Below are 26,902 nucleotides of genomic sequence, written 5' to 3'. Positions count from 1 at the left end.
AAATTTACTAAATCTGATTAAAAAAAAAAAAAACAGCACAAAAAAGCAGAAGAGACATTAGATGACAATATAAAGTTATATACAACTTCTTGTTGTTTTATTATTCTATTTAATCAAAAACAAAGTTGATAATGGTTTAAATTCACTCATCTTGTCAATAACAACCAGTAGAAAAGACTTGTCAGCAACAACAAGTATTTGTTCTGAAGTAAGATGTGAAAAAAAGTTAATAAAATTAAACCCACTGAAGTTAAAGCTTCATTCTTGACTCTGGATGTTGAGATTCAGACAGAATTGTTCTGAATTTGAGCTCCGGGAACGTCAATACATTTCAGTTAGTGATCATGTGCGTGGAGCAGGCGGAGATACAGTATTGGAGGTGGGTTATATAAGAGGAAAGAAGGAAACTGTGGTGAGAGGTTAAAGTCGTGAAGATGAAAGAAGAGCAGGAACTCACCAGCACAGTGTAGATGTGCAGGCAGCTGTAGACCGGAGAGAAATCCACCAAGTCCTGAGCTCCTGGGACCTGCACGGAGAAACAGTTTGTACATTCAGACTCCACGTGACGCAACAAACTTATTTCAATCATATAAACTTCGCAAATCTTAAAATCAGCTACTTTCAGTCAAGAAATAAAACAAGAGAAGTGTTTAAAGGTTTGAAACAAGTAGAAAATGCTGCTTTTTTTAGATTGAATTACAGACTTAAAGCGAGGTAATAAGTATAAGTATAGTATACGTATAAATAATACTGAATTCATTTTTTTTTTATTGTTAATTTAACTCACCAAGAAAAAAAAAATCACTAATTTAAGTGGAAATGACCTCATACATGTGGTGAGGTCACTTTAAAAAAAAAAATTGGCTCATCTTAAAATCAGTGGGTCTAAACTGGGCATTTCTTCTTCTACAGCCGTGAAGTGGATGTTTTACAGACTCGTTCCTCGTATCTGGTTAAGAGGAACTCAAATAAAGACAAACGTGCTCAAATTAAGTCCAGTTTTTACAGTTGTACGTCTTCCAACAGCATCAGCAGTTGTTTTTTCACCATCTCACCGTCCCTTCCTCCCTGCCCACATCCTCTGTCTTCAGAGAACAACATGGTGGCAATTTACCCATTTTCACAAACACAAAGTTAAAAAAAAACACCAAAAAAAAAAACTTGCCCTCTTGCCCTCTGTAAAGTTTTCTTTCTGTAAAAATCACTGGAGGCGCAGCACAATGCCAGCTTTGATGTAACCGCATACAAACACGCAGAGAGTCCCGAAACAATAAGAACAAAGAGCTGTACCACTTAAAGACAGAGGTGGACGGAGACAGAGAGGAGGAAGAGAGGAAGAGAGGAAGAGGAGGGAGAGGAGGAAGAGGAGGGAGAGGAGGGAGAACCGGAGGGATGCTGACAGAAAAAGACCGACACAAACAGGTCGGTGGAGCTTTAAGACTGGAAGCTAAAATATGAACGAGAGACCGAAAGACAAATGAAAACCTGCAGTAACATAAAAGTTTAGAAGGAAGACGGTGACGTTAAAAAAAATAGAGAGGAGTGAAAAACAAACGAGAGAAAAAAAGGAAAATGAGAAGAACAAAGGGAGCAAAGCAAAATAGGTTTCGGAGACACAGGGGACAACCGTAAACGAAGGGAAGGGGAAGAAAGGGAGAGACGTGGCAGGGGTTGGCGTGAGGAGACGGGACGCTGACGGTTGGCATCTTAGCGGCCGTCGGCGCCAACGCGGTCGTAACCCTGGCGACCGCGGGGTCAGGCCTTTGTTTGAGCCAAGGTCTTCCCGTGAAGAAGGTTGAGTCGAGTTTACAGGACGTAAATAAGCCGAGGGGACGACGGGGACCTTAAAACAGAATGGCAGCGCGCGGGGGGTGACAAGTTCAGCTCTATTCTCTCCTGCTTCATTGTAATTGTGCTTTTCCTTGAGAGGGAACAACAAGGGCTGCCGGGAGGAACTTTGATCCCCGCAAGGGACGACTCCGAGAGTTCAGTGTCAAAAATGCCTTCTGTGTCCTTTTCTTTTTTTTGCTGTAACAACACGAGTTCATGGTTTGAACTTTGTCTCCAAACTGAACTGGGTGCCAATCATGTATGGACAGTGTGTGTGTGTGTGTGTGTGTGTGTGTGTGTGTGTGTGTGTATGGGGGGGGTACATGCAGTTTAAAGGGGGAGAGTGTAACCCAGGTGTCCTTTGGAAAGACAGCTGCCAGTCTTCTCTGCTTCAGGTCATCTGCTATAATGTACGAAAGGGACAGAATGTCGTGTGTGTGTGTGTGTGTGTGTGTGTGTGTGTGTGTGCTTGTATTTTTCTCACTTCATCATCCTCCTCTTCGTCCTCCACATCCAGAATGCCCGAGTCTTGTTCGGATACCGGGCTGCCACCCTGCCCGTCGCTCTCCATCGCCGCCGCCGCCTCCTTTCTGCCGCGTCGGCCAATCAGGGCCCTCGGCTGCGTGGAGACGGAGCTGTCTAACGAGCGCTGAAGCTGGGCCTGAAGCACAACAACAGAAATGTACATCAGAAACCAACGATTCAAACCTGCATTGTTTCCCCTCTGTGTCAGTTACTTCCTACATTTCCCAGAACCCCTTTCAGGTTCCACAGAGGAGGACGAGGAACGAGCTGCGTTCAGCTTCAGAGCAAAACAGAGGAAACTCTTTGATTTTGACACCAAAACCAGATGTTGACTGATAACACTGATACTGTATCTGTCCTCACATGTACTGGTACTGGTCCTTTCATAGCACATAGCAAACAACAGGGATTCCAGGACAATACAGACAAGAACAGTTTTCCCCTTTTTAGAGACAATTTTTGGGAAAAAGCTACGAAATTCTGTCCGGTTCTACGACGTCACAGGTCGAGACCTTCGAGCCACTCCTCGTCCCATGAAAACCCCCCTTTTGGAAAAGGACCTATAAAAGTGATTTACCAAAGCACCGACGAAAAACATCAGAGCAAGGCAGGAAGGGAAGAACAGGAAGGATGAAGAGTCAATGAAACCCAAAACAAAGCACACAAGATGAGTGTCGAGGACACGGACACGTTTGATCTGTTTTAACACAACCTTCGCTTTCAGCTGTTCTGGGGGCTAAATTTTACCACAAAATTACAGATAAAAACTAAATCATGCAGAAACTGAGGCAACATAAATCCACACTTTGACTAAACATATGATACATGTGTTTTGGTTCGAGCTGCAATGACCCAAAAAAAACCCTCATTTTAAAAAGAAAGGCGGGGCAGATGCAGAAGGAAATGGAAAGATTCTCTACAGAACAATACGACGTGCGGTAACGTCTGAGGCGAACCGTCCGGTGTCTGCGCTGCTATTTGAGGAGCATTATGGGAAATGATACACCGCGGCATTGTGCGATCGGGAATTTCCAAAACTAAAACTGATTGGAAAAAAAATATTAAAAAAACAGGAAGTTTTGGTTAGAAATTAATGGAAGCTCGTATCCAAAACAAAATAAAAACAAAGGCTGGTTTACTGTAGAGGTGGGCGAGTCCTCTCATCTCGATCTTATCTTAATACATTTGAATTTAAGTCATTATTTTGCGTTAAATATGTCTGATTTCTGTTTGGAGGCTTCTTTTTTTGTTTTTTTGACTCTCGGATCTGTATTCCCACGCCGGGGCTCCGTCGTGGTAAATATTTCTGTGGGAACCCTCGTTACAGTGGGTGGAGGGAGGAACCCTCTCAGATCTGAGTGCATCTTTCCATCCACACCCTGATCCGCCTCAGGTCCTTTTGAAAAATCGACTGCAATCGCTTCCTTTTTGCTCAGCCGGCGCCAGCACGTAGGCTACCTCGTGACGCTTAAATCTGTCGAACGGGACGTCAATAAATGCGTCAGAGGCTTCGAGCGGCTCGATTTGAGTCATTAATGACAACGATAATGAGAAAAACTGGTGTGCTTTCGAGGGTGGATAGGCACAGGCCCAGGAGAACACAATATCAAGAGATGCTGGAAAAAAAAAAACACAATGCCATCTTTGATCTAATGCCCCCACACACACACACACACACACACACACACACACACACACACACACACACACACAGTAGACTAATGAGTCATATAGGACAATAAGGACAAACAAAATCAGTGGAAAGTCTCATTCCTGTGAACAAAAGGTCACAAAGCTGCAAAGAATGTTTAACAAACAACCGCTCAACGAAAAGTGTTTTTTGCTAAATTTAAATTAACAAAAAAAAAAAAAAAAAAAAAAAGAGCGACTGAAGACAAGAAAAGAACCAGACGTCAAACCCCAAAGTGAAGAGTGCAAGCTTTCCTCTTTTTTTAAACACTCCATTCAGTCAGCTTCTTCCTTTCTTACACGTTTTCATAGCCGGACCTCAAAAGAAATAAAGGCCGACATGAACGAAGGAATGGCCGACACAGAAAAGTATCTTTGCTGAAGTATGTGAAGCTGCACATTCAAACGTCAGCACCTACGTCAACGACGTGGTTGAATTCAGCTCCGGCATTCTTTGACAGGTGAATTCTTACCAGTCACACAATACTGGGTCCTGCCGCCAACAGAACCCTTTTTAACCCCATCTTTTGTCGCCTTCTTTCCTTCGGAGAGGGTATTCGGTGCGGCACTTTAAGCACAAGTGTGGGGATGTACGTCATTTCATGTCGAAAAACACCCCATTAGAAACGGGGAAGAGTGAAGGAGTGCAGGACTGAGAGCAGACGTAGGAGGAGGAGGAGGGGGAGGAGGAGGAGGAGAAAAGAGTGTGTGGGGGGGTTGGGGGCTTAACTACCAACAATTTGACCACATTTTGATGAGCATCTGTTGACTTTAACATCGTGAATTTAGTTGCAAAACCAAACAGCAGAGTTCACTTTCAAGCCACTTGAAAAAGGGGAGAATAAAAAGAGGCAAACTGAAAAAAGGTGTTAAAGGTCAATATAGGTAGTGGAAATTCGGCTTTTTTTAGTCATTGAAAGTCAGAGAATTTTATATTTGACTTCGAGTGGGAACCCTGTTGCTGTTTTGGTTTCATTACCAAAGGTACAGGTGTTGTATTTGGCCCGGCATTGGAAAAAAAAAAAAAAAAAAAAAAAAAAAAATTAAAACTGCACTCGTCGTGCAGCTGTTTTATGCAGCGAAACACCAAAATTCTCTCTGGCAGCCTGTATGCACGAATACTCCACATTAAATGACTCGGATCAGGATGGAGGGCAAAAACCTGACCGGGACATCCCTTACTATAGATCACTTTTTGGCAGGCGGACCCTCCAGCCAGAAATAATGGTGTCTGATGGCAGTGAACTGTGGAGCATTACTCGGCGGACAACACACACACACACACACACACGCCGGATGAGTGACACAACAACCCATAACAGTCTATTTTGGTTTAGCCTGTGATGGTTCAATACACCGACCCAGCGTGTGCCCTCAGCCACCCTCGCTGCACGCACACGCATGTGTGTGTTCAGTAACTAGATACAGGTAATCAATCTTCTTCCACTTCACAGGCCTGGCAATCTGTTTCCCATTAGAGAGAGAGAGAGAGAGAGAGAGAGAGAGAGAGAGTGTGTGTGTGTGTGTGTGTGTGTGTGTGTGTGTGTGTGACTACGGAATACACAGCAGAAGCTCTGGACTCGTCTTTTGCTGAATACAAGAAATAAAAAAAATAAAAAAGGAGAAGAAAGAAGGATGGAAAGATGAAGAGATGGAAAGACAAAGACAGGGACAGATATTTTAAGAGAGAAAGAGGGCGATGACTGATTACTGGAGAGTCACGAAAGAATGGCAAAGAGATTTGGAGATGATTCTGGTTTCAGAGTCCTCTCCTCCTTTCCTTTCTTTTTAATCCTTTCTACTGTATCTTATCCTTCTTTTTCTCCTTTCTGCTCTTTCTCCATGTAGGTTTTCTTCGGCTTCCTGAAACAGGATCCAGGAAAACCAATTTGAGTGGCATAATTATGCTCAGCAGAGAAAAAAAGACACAGCACGAAGGTTTATATTATTATGAGGGCAATCAAATCTACAAATTGTTGATCCTCAATCATGGAGTAAAAGGTTAAATTACTCCGTTCATGTTACTGACGCATGTAGCAGGAACGTGCACCTGCACATGTATGACGAAGGCCAACGCAACCGGATCATGTTGTTGATCCAGGTTCCAATTCAGTGACCTTGTGTTGTTTTTTCTTCTTTTTCCTTCCTCCTCTTCACCCTCCTTTAATATTCACATCTCTTTATTAGTACGAGGAGGGGATCAAAAAAGTTCAGAGACTGTTCCTGTTGCGCGGGAACTGTGCGCAGGAGCAGTACGTTTTTTCGTGCGGAAGTATCCAAAGTTTTTCCATCTCTCTCCTCTTTTTCCCCAAACTCTGGTACTTTGTTTTTTCCCCACACATTTTTTCTCCCTTTACATTTTCCTCTCCCTCTCATTCATCATAATGTTCCTCTCTTCTTCTTCCAATACATCAGAACCTCTTCTCTCCTCCCCTTATTTTTTGCATCTTCTGCTCCTTCTCTTCATTGCTCTTTCTCTGCCACCTTCTACCTCATCCTTTGGTCCTTTCTTCGTCTTCTTCATTCTCCCCCACTTCCCACTTCCCTCTCCTCCTCCTCCCCTTCCTCTTCCTCTTCCTCCTCCGCCTCCTCCTCCGCCTCCTCCGCCTCCTCCTCCATGGGCATGTGGCAGCAGACAATAGCTCCATTGTGAAGCCCTTCGCTCTCCTCCGTCTCCTCCCTGCATCCCCACCTCTTCCTCCACCTCCTCTTCCTCCTCCTCTTCCTCTTCCCCCAGATCTATTTATTTTCACATCCTCGGTGTAACGACGGCTGAGGTACGGAGACTTGGAGCTAATTTGGAACAGAGCACACTAGAGAGACACGTTGTCTGAGAGAGGACGAGATGGAGGGACAGAAGAGAGGGACAAAAGGAAAGGAAGAACTTCTAATTTGTCCATCCAAACACACACACACACACACACACACACACACACACACACAGAGAGTTACGAGACTGAGAGTGTGTGTGCGCTCTGAGCCAAACATCTGATACAACAACATAATCCCAGTATCAGTATCAGGTCTGCTGGGGTCTCCATAATCTCCCTTGGAGTGGTCAGAGGAGTTAGCGGTTAGCTTCCTCAGTGACTGCAAGTGGATTTTCTACGCCGCTAGTTCTCCAGTTGTGGTCCAAGGACCTCCCACCTGAGGGTCACTGAAGGGTTGTTAGTGTGCAGATGTGCTATCTGGGCCGCTTTCGAGGGTCATCTGGAGGATTGTGGTTCAATTTGATCACCATCACCTCCATACTTGGGAGTAAAAACCAAATAAGTTTATATGGTAAAAGTTGTATGTTTGTGTGTTGATTTATCTTTAAAAATAAGAACGCCCTCCTAGCCTGATGCTAACATTAGCATCCTTACGACTCGCTGATACTTGCTACCTTAAAATGCTGATATTTTGGTTTGTCCCTCGAAAGCAACATTTTGGGATTTTTGTTTACTTTTTTTTTTTTTTTTTTTTTTTACAGTTAAGTAATGAGTTTAGTTGTCATCAGACAATTTAGTGCGACCTGTAAGCGACATAAAAATGCACGAGCAACTCTTCCACTGAGCTGAAATGAAAAGGATGCACAGCAACTAAATAAATCGTAGTTACTGGACGTAACTGCAGTTCTATGAGTTCGTTCACATTTTGTTTTCAGGAAACACTGCTATCTTGCATTTAGATAATAATTTTGTCCACATTTGGCAGAATAAGTTTGAAAATGAGATTTTCTTGGTTGTGATTTTGTTGATTCGGGTCGGGTCAACCAATATAATCACCACACACGAGCAGTCATGGGGTCATGTGACCGTTACAAGAAGGAAGTGAGTTGTTGGATTACCTTGTTTGTTAAACAAAAAGACAGGTTGGTTATTTCCTGGAAATGTTCGATGTCGTCTGAGAGAGAAGCTCTCAGTAAGAATGGATGTACAATATCAATGAGTATGTACAAAGTCTAAACTATTAATCTGCTGACCTAAAGAAGTTGCAATGAAGTGGAATTACACAAATGTTCTTGAGTGACAAATTGAAAGAAAAACATTTCTTCGTTTGTTGTTTTCGATGATGGAAAGTTTGACATTTGAGTTGTTCGAGTGGGTTGAGATCCGGCGACCGTGGAGGCCACAAGAATTCAGTTCACATCGTTGTGGTACTCATCAGCGAGCCCTGTTTCTCCAGAAGGTACAGCTTTAAAAAAAAAAAAAAACTGCTGTCAACCAGAAGCAGCAGCGTTATGAATGAAGAGCGATCCTCTAGTGACATCTAGAGGACAAACACAACAAGTTCGCTTCTTGTTGGTTTTTCCTAAAACAAAAGCTGTAAACTGCTATCTAGAGGTGTGAAATAAGCTGTTATCTGGTAAAAATGTCCTGAATGTCTGATAACTTCCTGACTTTGTATTGGCAGCAAAACACAAGCGATTAAGAAGGAAAAGCAGTGAAGCTGCAGGACAGTTCTGTGCTGTAAAAGAGACGAAGGCCTCGTGTGTCTCAGACTGTCACGCTGATGTGATGACTCTGTGTTTCCTAAACGTCCAAATCTACAAGTATTAACAAAGGAAGTGCTGATTATAATATACGACACGGCCGAGTCCCCGTCCGCTCATCTGTCCGTCGTCGGACGCTCCGTACTCGTTCCCGTCCCTCCGTGTAACAGCGTAATGGAGGCGCACAAATAAACAGGAGCCCTCACTTTGAGCTATGGATGCCACGAGAGAACACAAAACACACAAACAGACACACTCGGCCTTGGAGAACAGAGAAACAATGAGGTAAGAGCTGAAAGACTCAGGTCTCTGCGTGTGTGTGTGTGTGTGTGTGTGTGTGTGTGTGTGTGTGTGTGTGTGTGTGTGTGTGTGTGTGTGTGTGTGTGTGTGTGCGTGTGTGTGTGTGTGTGTGCATGTTCGTTGACAAGCCACGCCGTCTCCTGCAGCGCCAACATACTTGTTTACTGCCAGTGGAACCAAAGAGCAAGAGAAACACACACACACACACACACTCACACACACACACACACACACACACACACACACACACACACACACACACAGATAGACATGAAGAGCAAACAACCTGGTGTGAAGTCAGACCGGCCAGTGACACTCCACAGTCCTTATCATCATCAACAACAACAACAACCACACACACACACAGGTCGCAACTGTGTGTATAACAACTGGAAACTGGTAGTCAGAAGAAGACTTCTCCACCAATAACAAGCAAATGTAATCAAGTTCAGAAAAACTGCTTCTGAAGGTGTTTGTCCACAGATTCGTCCATGTGTGTGTGTGTGTGTGTGTGTGTACCTGTCTGATGGCCGTCTCTCCGATCTTGTCCGAGTGTTTCCGGATGCTCTCCAGGAAGTCTCTGAGCTGCGTCATGGCCGTGTCCCGGATCTGCGTCATCAGCTTGGGGATGTTCTCCGCCATGATGGAGCAGAAGCGGTACTGACCCGCCCGGGGGAGGCACGTCTGCTCCAGCTGCTCCAGGGTCCGCAGCGCAGGGTAGTACCTGCAGGAACACACACACACACACACACACACACACACACACACACACACACACACACACACACACACACACACACACACACACACACACACACACACACCAGGTGTAAAAGGACGACATCACGTATTCATTCAGTCTCTTCAGTTGATTTGTAATTTAACTCGTTTTTAAATTCAGGGTTAAAATCTATTTGACTTTGACTCGGCCTGGCTGACCTCGGCCTGCTCTCCGCGAGAAGGAGAAACACAAACAACTTATTTTATGAGCGAGCCGACTCCCGAGGGGAGAAGGAGGGAGAACGATAGATCCGAGGTCCCGTTCCAAGAGCTCTGGCTCCACCTAGTGGCCAGTAGAGAAGACACAAAGTGTCCCGAGAGCACTGATTGATTTTAAAGGAAGGCGGTATGGAACGCTTTATTTAAATATCAAGCAAGCAGATTTGGTGTGATATCTCAGGGTAATAACCTGAGTCACCACAAGTGGTTTGGAGAATTTTTGGATGTTTCAACTTGAGAAAAAGAAAAAAAGGAGAGTTCCTAGAAGGCAGGTTTCGACAAGGCAGTTCAAAAGGGCTTTTACAAAAGACATAAAAAGGCCTCGAGACAAAAAAGAGTTCAATAGAAACACCAGAGAACATAATGAGTCCTTATTTCATGAACAGAAACATCTTCAGCCGTGATTTAAAGGAAGTGACGAGTTGCAGCAATCAGGAAGCTGCCTCTCTCTCCGGGTTTCGTTTGAACTCCAACCTGTTGGTCCCTCGGCGTCGATGAATGTCAGAAACAAAGACTCATTGACAAACCTTTTGGCCCTCATCTGCTCCTGCAGTCTGCTGTACATCTCCAGGACTGAGGAGCACAAAGACACGAAGGAAAAAACATCAGCAATCTGTTTTTGAGAAGTGTGACGATGACATAAACGTTGTGAAAATAAAAGGTCGTCTGAAAACAGTCCCAACTGAAAACCTTCATCTTTTTCTACGGAACAAAACTGAACTTTTCTCTCCGTAAAAAAATGAATGAAAAGAAACTGGAAGAAACATTTGGGACTCTTTTACCGACACAGACAGAAGTGTATGTTTGCGTGTCACCTGGCAGGCAGTGCGTCAGCTTGTCGATGGTGGTGGCGATGTTTCTCTGCTGCACTCGACACCGTTTCAGGTCCTCCATAGAACTGATGAGCTGGAGGAGGAAGAGGAAGAGGAAGAGGAGGTGATGACACGTCCAGGAAGTACTGGTCAGACAGTATTGATATCTACGAAGCCGTTAACTCACCTCTTTTCCATCATCCTGAAGACGGCTGTTGGTCGCAGTCACTTGACTCTGAGAGACAAAAAAAGATATCAGGGATTCTCCTTTCCTTCAGTTTTTCTGCATCTGTTTCTCGTACATCCATTTCTTCCACATCTTCCTTCCACTCATATCTCACCATCACATCTCATTAACTTCATGCTTTTTCTCTCCCATAGTTTCTTCTTATTGTCTGTTGCCTCCATTCAGTTCCTTCACTCGTGTACTTTCTGTTCTTTCTTTTGCAGATGTCCCGTCATGGAGCTGCATGTCTCTGCTCTGTGACTGTCGGCCCACCAACAGTTCATGACTATGCTGTCCTTTTCTCTCTCTGCTCTCCTCTGACCACTAACCGGCCAAGGCAGATGCTCCGCCCATCTCCGAGCCTGGTTCTGTTAACAGATGCTCCGCCCACCTCTGATCCTGGTTCTGTTGGAGGTTTCTTCCTGTTAAAGGGAGTTTTTCTTCCCTCTGTTGGAGGTTTTTCTCCCTTAAAGAGGAGTTTTTTCCCTCCTGGCTTATGTGGGAATTGTTGAATTGTTGAACTGTTGAATTGTTGAATTGTTGAATTGTTGGGTTTCTCTGTGTAATGTTGTAAAGTTCTGCTGTAAAGGACTTTAATGTGTTGAAGTGCCATGAAATACCCTGTGTTGTGATTTTGGCGCTATATAAATAAAATTGAATTGAATATTAATCTTCGCCTCCTCTTCATCCCTCCTCACCTTCAGCTTCTGCGCCTCCCCTCGTACTTTGAGCAGCTCGGTGATGGAGTCCACGAAGCCCTGGAAGTGGTGGTTACACATCTTCTCGATCTCTCGGTCGTGGTTCCTGATCCGAGCGTCCAGCTTCTCCATGAAGAGGCCATGTTCCTGACCGTCGTACACCGACCTGGAGGGAAACAAAAAGACCACGACAGGTGAGGAAATATCCTCCGAAGCCTGTGGTTGCTTTTTGAAATTGGGATTTTACACCTTCAAACTGAAATGATTCCCTTTTTTGGTGGGGGGGGGGGGGTCAACTTTTTGTGGACAATTTCACGTCAAAAACAAACAAAAACAGCTGAAATGACAAAATATATCTTTTTGTGCATTATGTGCCTTATGTACAAAAAAATCTGATGCTTCAACAAAGTCCTGGAGCTGTTTGCTGGTTCTACATCAAAATGACTTTTTTCTAATTGAAACGTCTCACAGGACGAGACGTGCTCAGTCATTACAGCAAACTGATTACAGTCCCTGCAGGCGGATTCATGTATAGAAGAACCTAAAGGAAGCTGAAAATAAGAAGCGGCTAACTTGAAGCTGTAATTACTGACTAATTAAAACGCTTCCAGGGTGGAAGAGGAGAGGAAAAGTGAGGAACCCGGCTGCATCTACGATGAGTCTCCGTTAGAGGGCGCCGCTGCAGCGTTCATCACCCCGCTGCACATTTCAACACCGTTGAGCAGGTCCGCTTCAGGAGCGCTTACAGCCATGACAGCAGTTCATGCTGAGGCCCATTTTTTTTATGCTATATTAAGTAATAAGTCAAGTCAGTTTTTCTTTATAGCACATTTAAACAGAACAGAAAGTTGCTGCACAACAATTCAATCAAACATATCCGACCATCAAAAGACGAATTCAGCAAAAAAAAACTAAATAAAGACAAATTTTAAGACAAATATGAAAAGATATTAATGTGGAAAAGCCAGCAACAAGTCATGCATAATTGTACACTGTATTTGTTCTTACAGTTACTGTTTGAAAAAACAAAACAAAATGTCAGAAAATAGTGGAAAACACACATTATATTTGAAGGTGACTTTTGGTTCCTCTAATACTAAAATATGTTCAGTTTTCTGTCAGGAAACCTACAAATCTGCCTTTTTTTTTTCCTTTCCAGCAGTGTGTGTCGTCTTTCTCGCGCTGTCTGACATTTTTGCATTTGGATTATCTACAGCGAGACTGGAAAAGACTGAACAAACACAGAAAACCACCAAACTGAAGCCACAACAACAACAACAACAACAACAACAACAAAAAGGTATCTTCCTCTCAAAGATTCATTCAACTGATTCTGCGTGTGGACAATCCCCCCCTGTTTTAGTGATTGCAGCGCTTCCTGTGCTCTGTGCTAACAAAACAGCCCCCCCCCCTCCCCCCTCCCCACACACACACCTGTGTAAAGCTCAGATTCCTTCACCCTTCATCCTGCTGACCAGGAAATGCCCGACTTGTACAATAGGCGAGCAGGTCTGACGCCAAAGACTGCTTTCTTTAGACACACACACACACACACACACACACACACACACACACACACACACACACACACACAGTGCGAGCTGGCTGCAAATAACATCACAGAAACAACAAGTTCTTCCATCAGAACTGGGATCACGATAGTGATGAATCAGAGGCTCGTCGTTACGTTCAGCTGCGACTTCACGAGCGTCAGTGTGTGTACAAGCTGAGATTAGCACGTTAGCCCCCCCGTGCAGCGTCTGGAGGGGAGGATGTGCTCCACATCTGTTTGGAGCACAAAAGTTGAATATGTTGCACATAAATGCCAAATAGGCCCACTTCAGGGGTCCTGAGTTAAACCTTCATTAAACAGTTAAACAGTTCATTAAAGACACAGTTGGGTTTACTTTTTTTAAAAATCCTTCTCGTCCCTTCAAAATATTAAATATTAGAAATTTTTTACCATCTTCAGCATCTACAAAAGGTTAAAATAGTGAAATAGGAGTTACTTCGACATTATTTAGCCTCTAAAAATCATTCCATTACATAGAATATTTTAATCTTTCATCTCTTCGGGGCTATAAAAAAAAAAATCCTCAAATAGGTGAAATACTGCTTTTTGTGGCCTCTGAATGATCTCAAAGTTAAAACTAAAATATCTGATGATAAGCCGTGCAGAACGCCAGAAGCTGTGATGAAGAGAACAAGCACTGCTTTGGATGTTTGTCTGTGGCTCAACTTGACTCAGGGGTCTCTGGTTGGTGATTCAACTGGTTGACTTCCTGTTTTGAAGCCCAACAGAAAATACACCAGCGTCATGTGTCCTTGTTGCATTACTTGTGTATAAATGTCACTTCAGAGTGGACGACTGCGTTACAAGAGAGGAGGAGTAAGAGCAGGAAAGTATGGTTTCTAGCTAAAAAACTGCTGACATGGAAGAATCTCAGTTATGACATCATCGTAAACAACTCTTCGGGGAACGCGTCTCCGACTGCTCGACAGCTGGCTCAATAGGATCTTAACCCACTTAAGACACGGACCAAAACCTGAGAGTGAATGAATGGATGTGTTTGTACAGAGTACAGACTGATGACTCAGCAGGGTGTGTGTGTGTGTGTGTGTGTGTGTGTGTGTGTGTGTGTGTGTGTGTGTGTGTGTGTGTGTGTGTGTGTGGCGAGTTACTCCAAGCCTCCTCTCACTAGTTCAACCCTTCAGACGGAGAGTGTCTAAAATGTGACACTATTTAAAACTGAGATCATCATACTGCTAATTGAGAAGGTCACTGACCAGAAATCAAGGAGTGACTCAAAAAAAAAAAAAAAAATCTATATCAATATCAATATCAATATATTGCATCAGTATTGTTGCTATGGTAATCTAATATACACACACACACACATATATTTGACTCAGAAGTATGGTAAAACTGTCCAATGTCCAGGCTGCTCCATAAACACCTGCCAACCAATCAGAAATGAGCATTTTCTGTGTCGTAGAAAACCACATAATGAGCAGGTGCGTGGACGTCCTGTCATTAATGGCTAAATCTGACGAAACTCACCAACCGCTCGCTGTTAATCACAGGGTGGAGCTCAATGCTCAACACACACACACACACACACACACACACACACACACACACACACACACACACACACACACACACTAACTCTAGTTAAAGCCAGTGCTCAGGCCTCGACACGGTCTCAGGAGCGCGACCGATGAGATTAGCCGACCGAGAACGAGCTCGACTGCAGATAAGAAACACGGAAGGTCGTCACACGTTCAGCTGTTTCTGAAGCAACGAAACACGAGCGGCACCGTCGCTCTGCGACAGGTGGAAAACAACGGACGTCGTTCAAAACACGCTGAAGCAGCCGGACGGAGGAAAACAAACTCCACGAGAACGACCAGCGCTCAACACGATTAGTTCTGTCCAGATAGTTTGTTGTTTCATCTGAAGTCTCACGGTTTGTTTTCTTCCACTCTGGTGTAAAAAGAAACGAGGCTATAGTTCTTATCGTTGAAATGACAAAATGAACTCAAACAAAGCACTTTTTTGAGTGTTTTGAAGGTTTTCTCTGAAGCATGTTGATATAAACTGAAACTCTTGGAGGATTTTAGTTGTTTATTTGCAGGAACAGCAGTTTTCCCGGGTTTCTGGAGCCATTCGTTGATTCAGTTATCGGACTAAATACTAGACATTTTCACGTAATTCTGGACTATAATAATTTCAATATATATATGTATATTAAAAAAAAAATTAAATTATAATCTAAAGAAAACAGTGGGGTGCCGCACCGAAGGCCTGAGACGTACTTGTTTTTTTTAACCACATGTTTACAACCGTTGAACGTTATCGACCACAATTGCCTTTTGTGTTTGCGTGTTACTGGAGGACTCCACCAGAGGGCGCACCAGAGAAACAAGGACATCATTACAACATCCTGATTAGCCTGATGTAAACAAAAAACATGGCAACAATTTTGTTTAGTTTTTTGGGTATTTTCTACAGTGCACGTACGTTACGGTGTTGGACTTGTTTCCATTTAGTTGTGCAGCTCTCCGACCCCGTCACACCTCCACCTGACTTTGCTACGAGCCGATTGGCTGTTGAAAAGAGGTGACAGCTGGTTTCGAGTCGAGCTGAAGCGGGACGCCGCCGTAACTTTTCCCCTCCAACGTCTTTAAAACAGTTTTGGAGAACCTTTGCTCTGGACCTGACCTTTTAAGACTGATTCATGTCAGACGTGATATTTTGGAGATCATCTATCTTCAATAAAATGCTAGAAAACACATTACAGCCCTTTAAACTCACCTGCTGATATTTTGGTGGACTACTCGTATTTATCTGACAGTAATATGACCTGACAGCGAATGTATAAAGCCAAACAAACAAATAAACGTGCGTGACCGTGCGTGCGGTGCCTCATAGGTTCGACTTAGCACCACAAATTTAAAAATAACCAGGAATATAAAGGTGTTTGTTTTTTTAAACAATAAACACAATAAAAAACGTTATCTAAAAATATGAATTGGGATTTTGTTAACACATAAATATTAAAATATGGCCATCACAATCGGCCAGATCCTGAAGTGACATATTTAAATCGCCTGTTTTCACTGATATTAACAGTGACACATTTGCTCTGTGACAACATCAGACACTCCCTCAGGGGAGATTTAATTTTTTTTCACTGGCTGCTCTGAAATATAAACAGCTGAAGAAGAAGTAGACAAATAGAAGAAATACCACAAATTAAGTTCATCACATGAAGCAATGAAGCAGCGAGAGTTCACAGGCTTCAGATGCAGTTCCACCAAAAGGCTCCAGAGTCTACGTGGAGTTTTAGGGAGACAGTTTTACTCCCCAAAAAAACAACCCGATTAAGGAGGCAGTATTTTTTTGAAGGTCAAGGAACTTCTGGGGGTTTCGATCGTCATTAATTCGTCAACAAGTAGGATTTTTAAGTCTCCAGAGACTTTCGGCTTTGCCGTCTATTTTTCCAACGAATGTAACTCTTGTTGTGCTTTCGATAAATCATCAAATTCATCTGCTTGATCTTCCCGGGACTTTTTGGCCCGGCTGTAGAAACACAAATCACAAAGCCCTGCAGGAACTTTCGGCCCCCTGGGAAACATCCTGCATGTTACTTATTGGGAGCTTCCTTATTATTTTTGCTGGAAAAGCACCTTGAAAAGAGACGCAATTAGACGCAGCCGCTGGAAAAAGCAGCTGAGCATGCAACAAACCACAGAATGACTCCAGGTTTTCTTTTCAATGGCAAATGACATGATGCCAACAGAGATTTAAACTGAGTAAAGTAATTGACCTGTGCTACTCGTTTCCTGGCTGTAAATTGTCACAAAGTAAAATTAATTCTCTCCAAATTTGAGCTTTTTACATACTTTTTGTGAAATTTATTGTACTATAAGCGTATTTTGACCTTCCTCTACCATAAAACGTAAAGCCGACAGGAGGATTCAAGCTCGACAGAAACCTGCTTCGTCTACATTGTAAGAAATATGAATATCTACAGATGTCGTTTGCCCTGCAGTAACCGCAACAGTCGAAATCTAAATTCTGGCTCTTTAATGTCATTTTAAATATTTCAAATGTCATTGCGGCTGAACCTGCAGGACTTCACCGCCTCGTCAGTGTCCAGGTTACACACTCTTACATACAAACACGCTATAACGGTTTTTAATAGTTACATATAGAGGAGCGTGTCAAGAGACTTCCGGTCTTTAGGTAAATTCTTGTAACCTGAGGGAGTAACCTCCTCCTGTCATATTAATCAAAAGCTACTCTGCTGTCAGAGAGGAATTCTGCAGCTCGCCTCGACCTGAACAGTCCTGCTGCAGGGGAACACACACACACACACACACACACACACACTAGTACACTAACACACACACTAACACACTAGTACACGAACACACACACACACACACACACACACACACACACACACACACACACACACACACACACACTGTTTATTCACGGCTGTCTGAGGAGTCTCGGTCCGGGGTAAGTTATCACAGGAGGAGCAGCAGCAGAATCGTCATGTTCGAGTAGAAACCAGAGGAGCAGTAAAACAATGCTGCAACTAATGCTTAATTGCCCCATCCATTAATATACTTGATGAATTGTTAGTCAAGTCAGTTTAGACCAAAGTGCAGCACAACATCAGCCAGAATGAAAACAAATGAGACCATAAAATACAAATTAAGCAGTAAAAACTAAACCAAAACAGGATGAATACAATATTAAAGGCAAGCCACAGTTGAAGGTCAACAAAAGCAGTCATTAGTACTAACTTGGTAATTAAAATTACAAAATACAAAAGGAAATAATTAAGTGTGGCATAAAATTGCTTTTAAAACAGCTTGGAAAACGCCCAGAAATGTTGTTATGGTGTCACTTCTTATTATGGTCCTTAAATTATTCCATGAAAATAAGTCATCTGTGAAAATAATCTGTGGCAGCCCTTCAAAAAAATACTTTCAAAGTAGGAAAGGCCATTTAGTGTATAACCACCAGCTGTCACTGTGACTGACGGTCTATCAACTTATAATTAACAGCTTCTGTTGGAGTCTTTTCGATTCTTAATTTGACTAAAAGGATGATATCAAGCTCCACTGACATTTCTATCTCTGTTTGACGTGTGAAATAGAAAATTATTAAATCTAAAAGACTATTTCTCTGGAAAGATTCAGCATTAAGGAAACTGTCCCACAACTCAGCTTCGTAACGCTGAATCCTTCCTCATCGGTTACATTTGCCAATAAAACTCTTTTAGAGGTTAGACATCCCTCTGGGCTAAATATAGACAATGATGCAGCTGACAGCTCCAAACTTAGGCCCTGCCATTGGGTTTCCTGTGTGTGTGTGTGTGTGTGTGTGTGTGTGTGCTGGGTAAAGTGGAAATACTGAGAATGAGTCGGACAGAAAAGAGTTGCTGGAAGCGATGAAGCATCGCAAAGTGTGTGTAAAAAGGAAAATAATACTCCTGATGTCGACTCGTTGGCCTGACACACACACACACACACACACACACACACACACACACACACACACACACACACTCTGCAAAGGAGAATGTGACAGCCAGAGGTGTCACACAAAGTTGTCAAGTCATATTGGCGACTGGCTGTTGAGCGGGCCTGTAAAAACAACACACACACACACACACACACACACACACACACACACACACACACACACACACACACACTTCCCACAGCCTGCTCTCACCTCCCAGCAGGCACAATAATTAGGCCTCAAAAGGAAGTTTAAATTGTCCTAATGATGTCCAGAAAATGACCAACACAGAAGGAATAACAGGTGAAAACACACGTTATAAACACACACACACACACACACACGAACAAGAAACGTCATTCAGTCTGTAAATCTGAGTCCTGGTCGACACGTCTAAACACTCATTTGCAGTCAACAGCATGACAAACATCAACAAATGCCTCCCTGTGTGTGTGTGTGTGTGTGTGTGTGTGTGTGTGTGTGTGTGTGTGTGTGTGTGTGTGTCCCATTCATTGTGTTCACACTCCTTTACATACTGTATCTGAGCTGTTGCTAAACACCTAGCCAGCTAACTGCCAACACTTCAAAGCCACCACACTCCTACGAAACAAACATAAAAAGTTCATCAACAACAACAACAACAACAACAGCCACATGAGAGAGAGAGAGAGAGGGAGAGAGAGAGAGAGAGAGAGAGAGATCAGCTGCCACCAGCGAGCGGAATGTCAATCAGTTAGCTCTGGTGGCTAACGTTAGCCCAAGTTGCTGAAAGTGCCCGTGGACAAGTTGCCAAACTCGGGCGACAAAGTTGAGCAATGACAGGAGTCGAGTCGGCAACTTTAGGTCCAGTTGAAGCGGCTTTGAAGAAGCGCAGCTCGGAGAGGTTTTTCGGCACCGGCGTTAGGAAACGTAAACGAGCCAAGCTTTTGAATGTTTTGCTAAAGTTAGCCGGCTAGCTGTCCGATAATGGGCGTATGGCCGTTAAAGTTTTCTCGGGGTCTGAACCGGTGGTGGGGGGGGGAGGGGGGAGAGGGGGGGGGGGATCAAAGCCGCCTTCCTACTGCTAACGGCGGGGAGGAGGAGGGGGGGGGGGGGGCACTTACCGGAGGGTCGGTCCGATGCAGTTGGTGTCCGTGCTCTCGATTTCCCGCAGGATACGCTCGTGTTCGGCGGCTGTCTCCACACTCGCCATCCTGCATGTTGCTCTGGACGGTTCCGGGCTGCGCTGGTCCGATCCGATCCGATCCGAGCCGAGCCGAGCCGATCCGGGGCGGGCGGACTGTCTGAGGGCGGCGCGTCACGCAGGAGGGTCCAACTGGTGGAGGGGTTGGGTGGATGTTTCACCGGAGCAGCCCGGCCGGGCGGAGTTCCCCTGTCTGACAGGAGGAGACACGTGGAGACGCAGGTGGAGTTTAATTCATTAATATCAGCGACTTAAACTGTTTAAAGTGATTAATTAAAACCACCAACCTTTGCTAAAGGCTAGAAATAAACTATTTAACTTAAACTCGCCGTTTATATGTTGTTTAAAACTTGTAAATGACAGCTTTCTGCGCAGTTTTAAAGTAAACTGTGCTTTAAATCAGGCAGGTGTTTACTTTGTGTTTTTCTATTTCATTATATTATTGTTCTACGTAACCCGCACGAGCTGTGTCTTTAATAAAGTCTGAAAATGCAGGAGTTTTGGGAGTTTAAGTCTGGCTCTCTACCAGCCTTTCTAATGAAGAAATAAAGAAAATAAAGTTTATTTTATGTCATTTATTTATTTATTTTTAAATAAAGAAAGAAAGAAAAAAAGGAAGTGTTCATTGGACATTAACTTGATTTTGGAGGCTGCAGTTTGATGTGCATTAATATAAATAGTCCGGAGTAAATAACAGAAGACGTCACGAGCTGCCGAAGAGGGTTCGGCTTTCTTCGGCGGGTCACGTGACTCCCTCGGGAGCGTTCGTCGAGAAGAAAAAAACAAAACAACACGGCGGCGAAGAGCTCGTAATGAACCCGAGTCTGGAGACCGACAATCATGTGTCGCTTTCGCGTCCGGCGGTGAAGCGGGTGACAACACGGGGGGGAAACTAGTTCCAGCTAGTTCAACCGTCTGTTCCCACATCATGAATTTAAGAGGACTCTTTCAGGACTTCAATCCCAGGTAACGTTTAGCTGCAGCGCAGCGAGCCGCTTTACCTCTGGTGGCGCTCGTTAGCATCGTTGTGGCTAAGCGTCCGTTTGAAAACACACAAAAACACGTCTGTGTTTGACGTGTCTGAATGAAAACACCTATTCTGATTTTTTATTTATTTTTTATTTTATTTTAGAAACCGAAACATACCTCTAAATCAAATAGCAAGTGCTACAAAAAGAAGGTATCCGGCTAAACAAGGCCTGGCTAACGTGCTAAGCTAAAATAACGTTGGTGGTTAAATCTCGCTGCAACATCACTTCCAGCTGTTCCATCAAAACTTTACAGGTGCTTTTCGGTGGCCGAGGTAACTACGGGTAACTCACAGTGCAGCGTTAGAGGCCCTCAGCAACGACGGCTTCAGACTAAATAAATACAAATAAATAAATAAAAAAAGAAGTGAAAGCTGCTTTTACACATGAAGTAATCTAAACTTGGGCAGGATGGGAGTGACACTATATCCTGTCCGTCTTTATCCGCGCGTCTTCTTTTTTGTTGTTGTTGTACCTTTTGTAGTCAAAAAATACTTGACTGACATTTATGTTCGTCATCCAAACTTTAAAGTGCTTCTTACCACTGTATTGATTCCTAAAATCAAACCTCCCCTCCCCTGTTGCAGTAAGTTCCTGATCTACTCCTGCCTGCTGCTGTTCTCCGTGTTGCTCTCCCTGAGGCTGGATGGGGTCATCCAGTGGAGCTACTGGGCCGTGTTCACCCCGATATGGCTGTGGAAGCTGTTGGTCATCATCGGGGCGTCTGTGGGCACCGGAGTCTGGGCCCACAACCCTCAGTACAGGTAGACGCTCTCACACTTTCATGGGCCGGGGTGGGGGGGGGCAGGATTTAACAGAGCAGCTGTAACCGCTGTCACGGTGCCAAGTTTGACCGAATCTCCATGAATTTCAAAACATCTCGGAGATATCTCAACACTGCAGTCAAACTATGTTCGTGTTTAAATGTTGTGACTGTTGTTTTTGTCTTGTAGTTTAAAAGTTTGTGCTCTAATTGAATGACATGAAAATGGAGTTGTGGTGTCCTCCGTCAGGGCCGAAGGGGAGACCTGCGTGGAGTTCAAGGCCATGCTGATCGCCGTGGGGCTCCACGTCCTGCTGCTGATGTTCGAAGTGTTGGTGTGTGACCGCGTGGCGAGAGGAAACTACTTCTGGCTCCTCGTCTTCATGCCTCTCTTCTTCGTGTCGCCCGTCTCGGTGGCAGCATGCGTCTGGGGTTTTAGACACGACCGCTCCCTCGAGGTGAGGAATCCCCATCGTACACACATTAAGAGGATCAAAATAAAGACCAGAGCAGGAAGTCGGTAACAAAGCTGCAGTCAAAAGTCTCCCAGCTGTGGTTAGATAGTTTGATTTGTTTATTTCTGTGTCACAAAGACAATGAGGAGTCTGAATATCGAGGAAGTTGGAAACTAGAATTGAGGCGGGATGTTTTCAATGTCTTGATCAAGTTGTTTTTTGCCCCCGATCTGAGTCATTTCATATCGAGAATCTGCTGATACAGCGTCCCGATCTGATACTTGTAATTTCCTATATAAGGTAGTTGCTCACTTTAGGCTCCTTTTAAAATGATTTAAATCAATCCAAAAATGTTCCTGCATCCAAGCTGTTAATGTTTTTTTTACATATATGTATATGTATGTGTATATATATATATATATATATAAAGGGAGGTTGCAAAGTAAGCTGTGTATGAATGTGTATTGATTCTGATGAGTAGAGTGCTGAACTTGAGTCCCCCTCCTCCCCTTCCCTCCCCCCTTACCCTTCCCTCCCCCTCTTCTCAGCTGGAGGTGCTGTGTTCGGTAAATATCCTGCAGTTCATCTTCATCGCTCTGAGGCTGGACAGGATCATCAGCTGGCCCTGGCTGGTGAGCTGCACGTCACGCTTCACGTGTTCATAATAGCACGTGTGTCCTGTAAGACGCCGTCCTCACCTGTGTGTGTGTGTGTGTGTGTGTCCTGCAGGTGGTGTGTGTCCCTCTATGGATCCTCATGTCCTTCCTGTGCCTCGTGGTCCTCTACTACATCATCTGGTCGGTGCTCTTCCTCCGCTCCATCGACATCATTGCCGAGCAACGGCGGACTCACATCACCATGGCGATCAGCTGGATGACCATAGTCGTACCGCTGCTTACCTTCGAGGTGAGTGGTCGCCGTCGAGATATCCTCGGCAGGTTCACTAAAGCCAGGACATTAAACTCATCATCATCATCATCACCACAGCTGTTGGGTTTATTTTATTTCCAGCTATAACAGCAGAAAATAATCTACCTGATTAATTTAAATCTGCTTCATACACGTTTTCGAAGCCTAAACGAGACCTTTTAATTTCCTTTCAAAGTCCAAACACGCTGATTAGATCATCGCTGTTGTGCTTTTTTCATTTAGCAAACTAAATCCAACAGTTTATTAAGTTAAAGTGAAACGGCCCTTTAGTGGTCTAAAATCAGTTGAAACTACATGCAGGATGTGTTTTTTATTAATCATGAAAACCAGATTGTTTGTCATCAGACAAAATGTGGCGGGAAAAAACCCCTCAAATATTGCGTTTGTTCAGGGAAGCCGAGCGAAGACGAAGTAACCATCAAAAAGACTGATGGGACCGTAAACATTCAACATGCTGCTACTTTACTGACGCTGAACTTTTATTAGTACCACAGAATAATACAGTTTCATTTTTGGGGATCATCAGTGATGAGAACTTTGTGACGACACCTCCCTGAACATTTTAAATACGTCTCTTCAGATCCTTCTGGTGCACAAGCTGGACGGCCACAACAGCCTGAGCTACGTGTGCGTGTTCGTGCCTCTGTGGCTCTCGCTGCTCACGCTCATGGCCACCACCTTCGGCCAGAAAGGAGGGAACCACTGTGAGTACTTCTAGACATTGTTGTACATCTTTCCCTCCATGCAGCTCGTGTGTAAATTGACAATCTGCAGCATTTATCAGCTCATTTGACGTCTTTTTTACATCGGTTCTTGCAGAAACGTTTGTCAAGTGCTGCGACTCTTAATCTGCATGTCGTCATGTGACAAATGCTGATCGCGATTAGATTTTTTTTTGGTCGACTTAAGACTTCGAAATTAAAATTAAATCAGTTTCCTGTCAGAAAAATGAAGAACAGCAGCGAGAAGCTGGAAGTAAAGAACTGTTGCTCTCACCGCTCCGTTAAGTCGTCCTCTGTCCCGCTCTTCCAACAGGGTGGTTCGGCATCCGCAAGGACTTCTGCCACTTCCTGCTGGAGCTCCTCCCCTTCCTGCGAGAGTACGGCAACGTGTCCTACGACCTCCAGCGCAGCGAGGACCCCGAGGCGGCCGAGGACCTGCCCGTCCCCGAGCCGCCGCCGAAGATCGCCCCCATGTTCCACAAGAAGACGGGCGTGGTGATCACGCAGAGTCCCGGCAAATACTTCGTCCCGCCGCCGAAGCTCTGCATCGACATGCCGGACTAACGGCGCGTCGCCGCCGGAGCGGCTCGCGTTTCACCAATAAAACCGAAGACGGCAGAGGACTCTGCGTTTGGTTTTTATCTTCTGTCCCCTCAACATGAAACCGCCAGCTCGCCCGGCTCGGGTCAACACACCAGAACCAGAGCGCTGATGGACCCAGATTCCTCATTTTTAAATCCGTCACGGAACCGAAAAGAACGGACAGCTTTTTGTTCCCTCTTGAGTTTCTTACTGTCCGGTGACGGGAACACTTTGGAGGGGAAGCCGGACCCTCCCGGATCCAAACACTTAGACGGACTCGCTGCAGAGCCGGGAAACCCACCGTGTGGACTCGAAACAGCCGTAGATCTTCTGCTTTATGTTTTTAAAAGAGTGAATCGACGATGACACTCAGCCCTTTTGGTTTGTGATGGGGACCACGAGAGACTCTCCGGATGGATTATGGGATCAGTGACGTTTGTTTCTCTTCTCACCGTCGACCACGCAGCTGGAAAAACAAGGGCTTAAAGGAAAAGGTCGCTTTTTTTTTCTTTTCTTCTTTTTTTTGTGCTCTTTTTTTTTCCAGGTCTGTCGGTTCAATCGTTGAATAATGAAACGAGTTCTGGGCCCGTAATTGTTCCTGACATGTGTTCGGGCTGTGGAGGGATCCTCTTCCTGTTTAAGAGGTCCACAGTTCCCGTGTGTAAACGTGCATTTCAAAGACACGCTAATATACTAAGAAGCTAAAATTTGGATATTTTGAGAGGAAATTCTCTCTGCAAAGATTGTAGTTTCTGAAAATATCCGCTCAGACGGCTCAAGCCTCCGATTCGACCTTCGAACTGCATTTTGGCTCAGATTTAGGAGATTACATCAGAGCTGAGCTGAGACGGCGTCGGTAGGAGGGACGTCCACACGCTGGTTCGGTATCGTCTAAGACCGACCTGGGGAAAAAAGTGGAAACTGGAAATGGCACTTTTGTTAACGTGCTCCAGCAGAAATCCTGTCCGTTTATTTTGTATTCCTGTTTGTTTGTTTTTGTAAATAACAACCAGTGGAGTGAGAGGGACCAGAGTGGAGACTACAGCGTCAGAAAGGCAAAAACAACGAAGATTAAAAAAAACAATCATCCGCTGCTGGTTTCAGTTCGACCTCGAGATGATGATCAATCAGTCCCTCCAGGATTCCTGAGAGTGTTTGTGATCGATTTTGCGGCATCTTTTTTTTATCAAAAATTGCTTTGTAATTTCTTAGCAAACGTCGCAAGTTAAAGAGAAAAGAAATAGCAATTTAAAAAGAATAATTGCCTGATAAAGAGTTATAGGAAATCACTGTGATTTAAAAAGCATGCAGACATTTTTTTTTTTTTTTACTTTGATAAAAAGTGAGGTATCTTTCCAGAACAGACAGTCTGTGACTGTATTGTGGAATATTTTTTTTTATTATTTTAAATCGCATTCATTCAACACTAAAACAACACTTTGTTTGTTTTGAATATATATATTGTCTCTTACAGCGGGAAGTGTGGAGAAAACTAATTGAACATATTCCTCATTCCCATGATGAGACCACATTTCCTACAGAAGAACTACAGTGGCTTTTATTGCTTTGTATTGTTGGATTTTGTTTGTTCTGATGGTGGGAGGAGATAGAAAATGACCAGTTATTATTGTTTATGAAGCGAGTTGTATTTTTGGAAAAGCTACTTTATGTCATTAAACTTTCAGCATAGCTTCTGTCGACGACTTTTTTTTTTTTTGCTAAAAAATGACGGGAATTTTGATAAAGATTTTAAGCTCCGGCAAACATTGCGTGAATTGAATTTCCTGAAGGGACTGATTTAAAAGTCGCCATATTAAAAAAAATCAAGAAGACAAACTGGACTAACATTCATAATCATTTAAGTGCAGTAAATTCTGTTTGTGGACTCAGAACATCTTGTGTATAAAATTTTACTGATTCCATCAGACTGCAGTTGAGAAGCAGCAGAAGTAGCTGATTCAGCAGCTTTCACGTCAATCTGAAAGTTTCTGGTTTTAAGAAAAGGAGACAATCCTGTCGTCAAAAACAAATCTGAAACATATCAGCTTTCACTCGTTGAAACTATGAGATTCCATCCCTTTCTGATTTGAGTTTAACTCCTCAGATTGTGTGTTGCCAGATTTTGTCAAGTTTATCCGATTTATTTTGAAAAGCAAAAAATATTTCTCATTGCCGGAGTGTCCCGACATCCTGTATGTACTTTATTTTTTTTCAACTCTCCCTTCATGCTACGTGTAGAGCGACCTGCTGTTTTCTCCCGGTGATAGCTGGTGGATCGTCTGTAATCAATAAACATTCACTGTTTTTTGTCTGCGTATATTAAAACAAGTAAAATAATCCATCTCTCCCTCGTTTGATATTAGAGCTGAATTCTGTGGATTTTATGGGACTGATGCTGAAATTTGACCTTTTATTGTTTTTTCAATATATATATATATAAATTTTGCATAGATGAAAATGGAGCGACAGACCTGAATTCACTGCTGCAGACTCGGTTTAAATGAGGTCAGTTCAGTCAGGGGACGCTGAAATATTGCTCTTTAGTAGCACCTTGTGGCAGCTGCATGCAACTGCAACACATTTCCTAACAAAACTGACTTTATCGACAAATATAGCTTCACTTTAAAAGTGCTTAACA

General features: G+C 43.8%; 2 protein-coding genes across 3 annotated transcripts in view; one reads left to right on the top strand and one right to left on the bottom strand.

The window, feature by feature from the left end:
* exoc6b (exocyst complex component 6B) overlaps window positions 1-19,973 on the bottom strand; it is a 73,799-nt gene extending 53,826 nt beyond the window's left edge. The window contains exons 1-8 of one of the 2 annotated variants that reach the window (XM_069172108.1): window positions 19,705-19,973; window positions 11,554-11,719; window positions 10,817-10,864; window positions 10,633-10,723; window positions 10,345-10,390; window positions 9,338-9,542; window positions 2,315-2,491; window positions 458-526 (exon numbers count right to left, since the gene is read on the bottom strand). In XM_069172108.1, coding sequence (XP_069028209.1) covers window positions 458-526; window positions 2,315-2,491; window positions 9,338-9,542; window positions 10,345-10,390; window positions 10,633-10,723; window positions 10,817-10,864; window positions 11,554-11,719; window positions 19,705-19,793 — 891 coding nt within the window. In that variant the 5' untranslated portion in view covers window positions 19,794-19,973. The remainder of the gene's footprint in view (window positions 1-457; window positions 527-2,314; window positions 2,492-9,337; window positions 9,543-10,344; window positions 10,391-10,632; window positions 10,724-10,816; window positions 10,865-11,553; window positions 11,720-19,704) is intronic. The other variant, XM_069172109.1, reaches the window with a different exon arrangement.
* Window positions 19,974-20,535: 562 nt separating this feature from the next.
* On the top strand, window positions 20,536-26,601 carry tmem185 (transmembrane protein 185). Its single transcript, XM_069172191.1, has 7 exons — window positions 20,536-20,750; window positions 21,400-21,576; window positions 21,826-22,033; window positions 22,579-22,662; window positions 22,760-22,936; window positions 23,541-23,664; window positions 23,996-26,601. The coding sequence occupies exons 1-7, from the start codon at window positions 20,713-20,715 to the stop codon at window positions 24,244-24,246; spliced, it is 1,059 nt and encodes a 352-aa protein (XP_069028292.1). The 5' UTR covers window positions 20,536-20,712; the 3' UTR covers window positions 24,247-26,601.
* The last annotated feature ends 301 nt before the right edge of the window (window positions 26,602-26,902 follow it).

The sequence above is a fragment of the Embiotoca jacksoni genome, unplaced genomic scaffold, assembly GCF_022577435.1.
Source record: "Embiotoca jacksoni isolate LCO1_2020_lvr unplaced genomic scaffold, fEmbJac1.0.p SCAF_51, whole genome shotgun sequence".
NCBI lineage: Eukaryota > Metazoa > Chordata > Actinopteri > Embiotocidae > Embiotoca > Embiotoca jacksoni.
This window is presented reverse-complemented; position numbering and strand designations above follow the sequence as displayed.

What these genes read in the sequence shown, in the direction of transcription:
- tmem185 (XM_069172191.1), top strand. Translation starts at nt 20,713, where the DNA reads ATGAATTTAAGAGGACTCTTTCAGGACTTCAATCCCAG. An exon ending in TTTCAGGACTTCAATCCCAG is followed by an intron (nt 20,751 to 21,399) that starts GTAACGTTTAGC and finishes CCCCTGTTGCAG; the next exon opens with TAAGTTCCTGATCTACTCCT. An exon ending in CCAGAAAGGAGGGAACCACT is followed by an intron (nt 23,665 to 23,995) that starts GTGAGTACTTCT and finishes CTCTTCCAACAG; the next exon opens with GGTGGTTCGGCATCCGCAAG.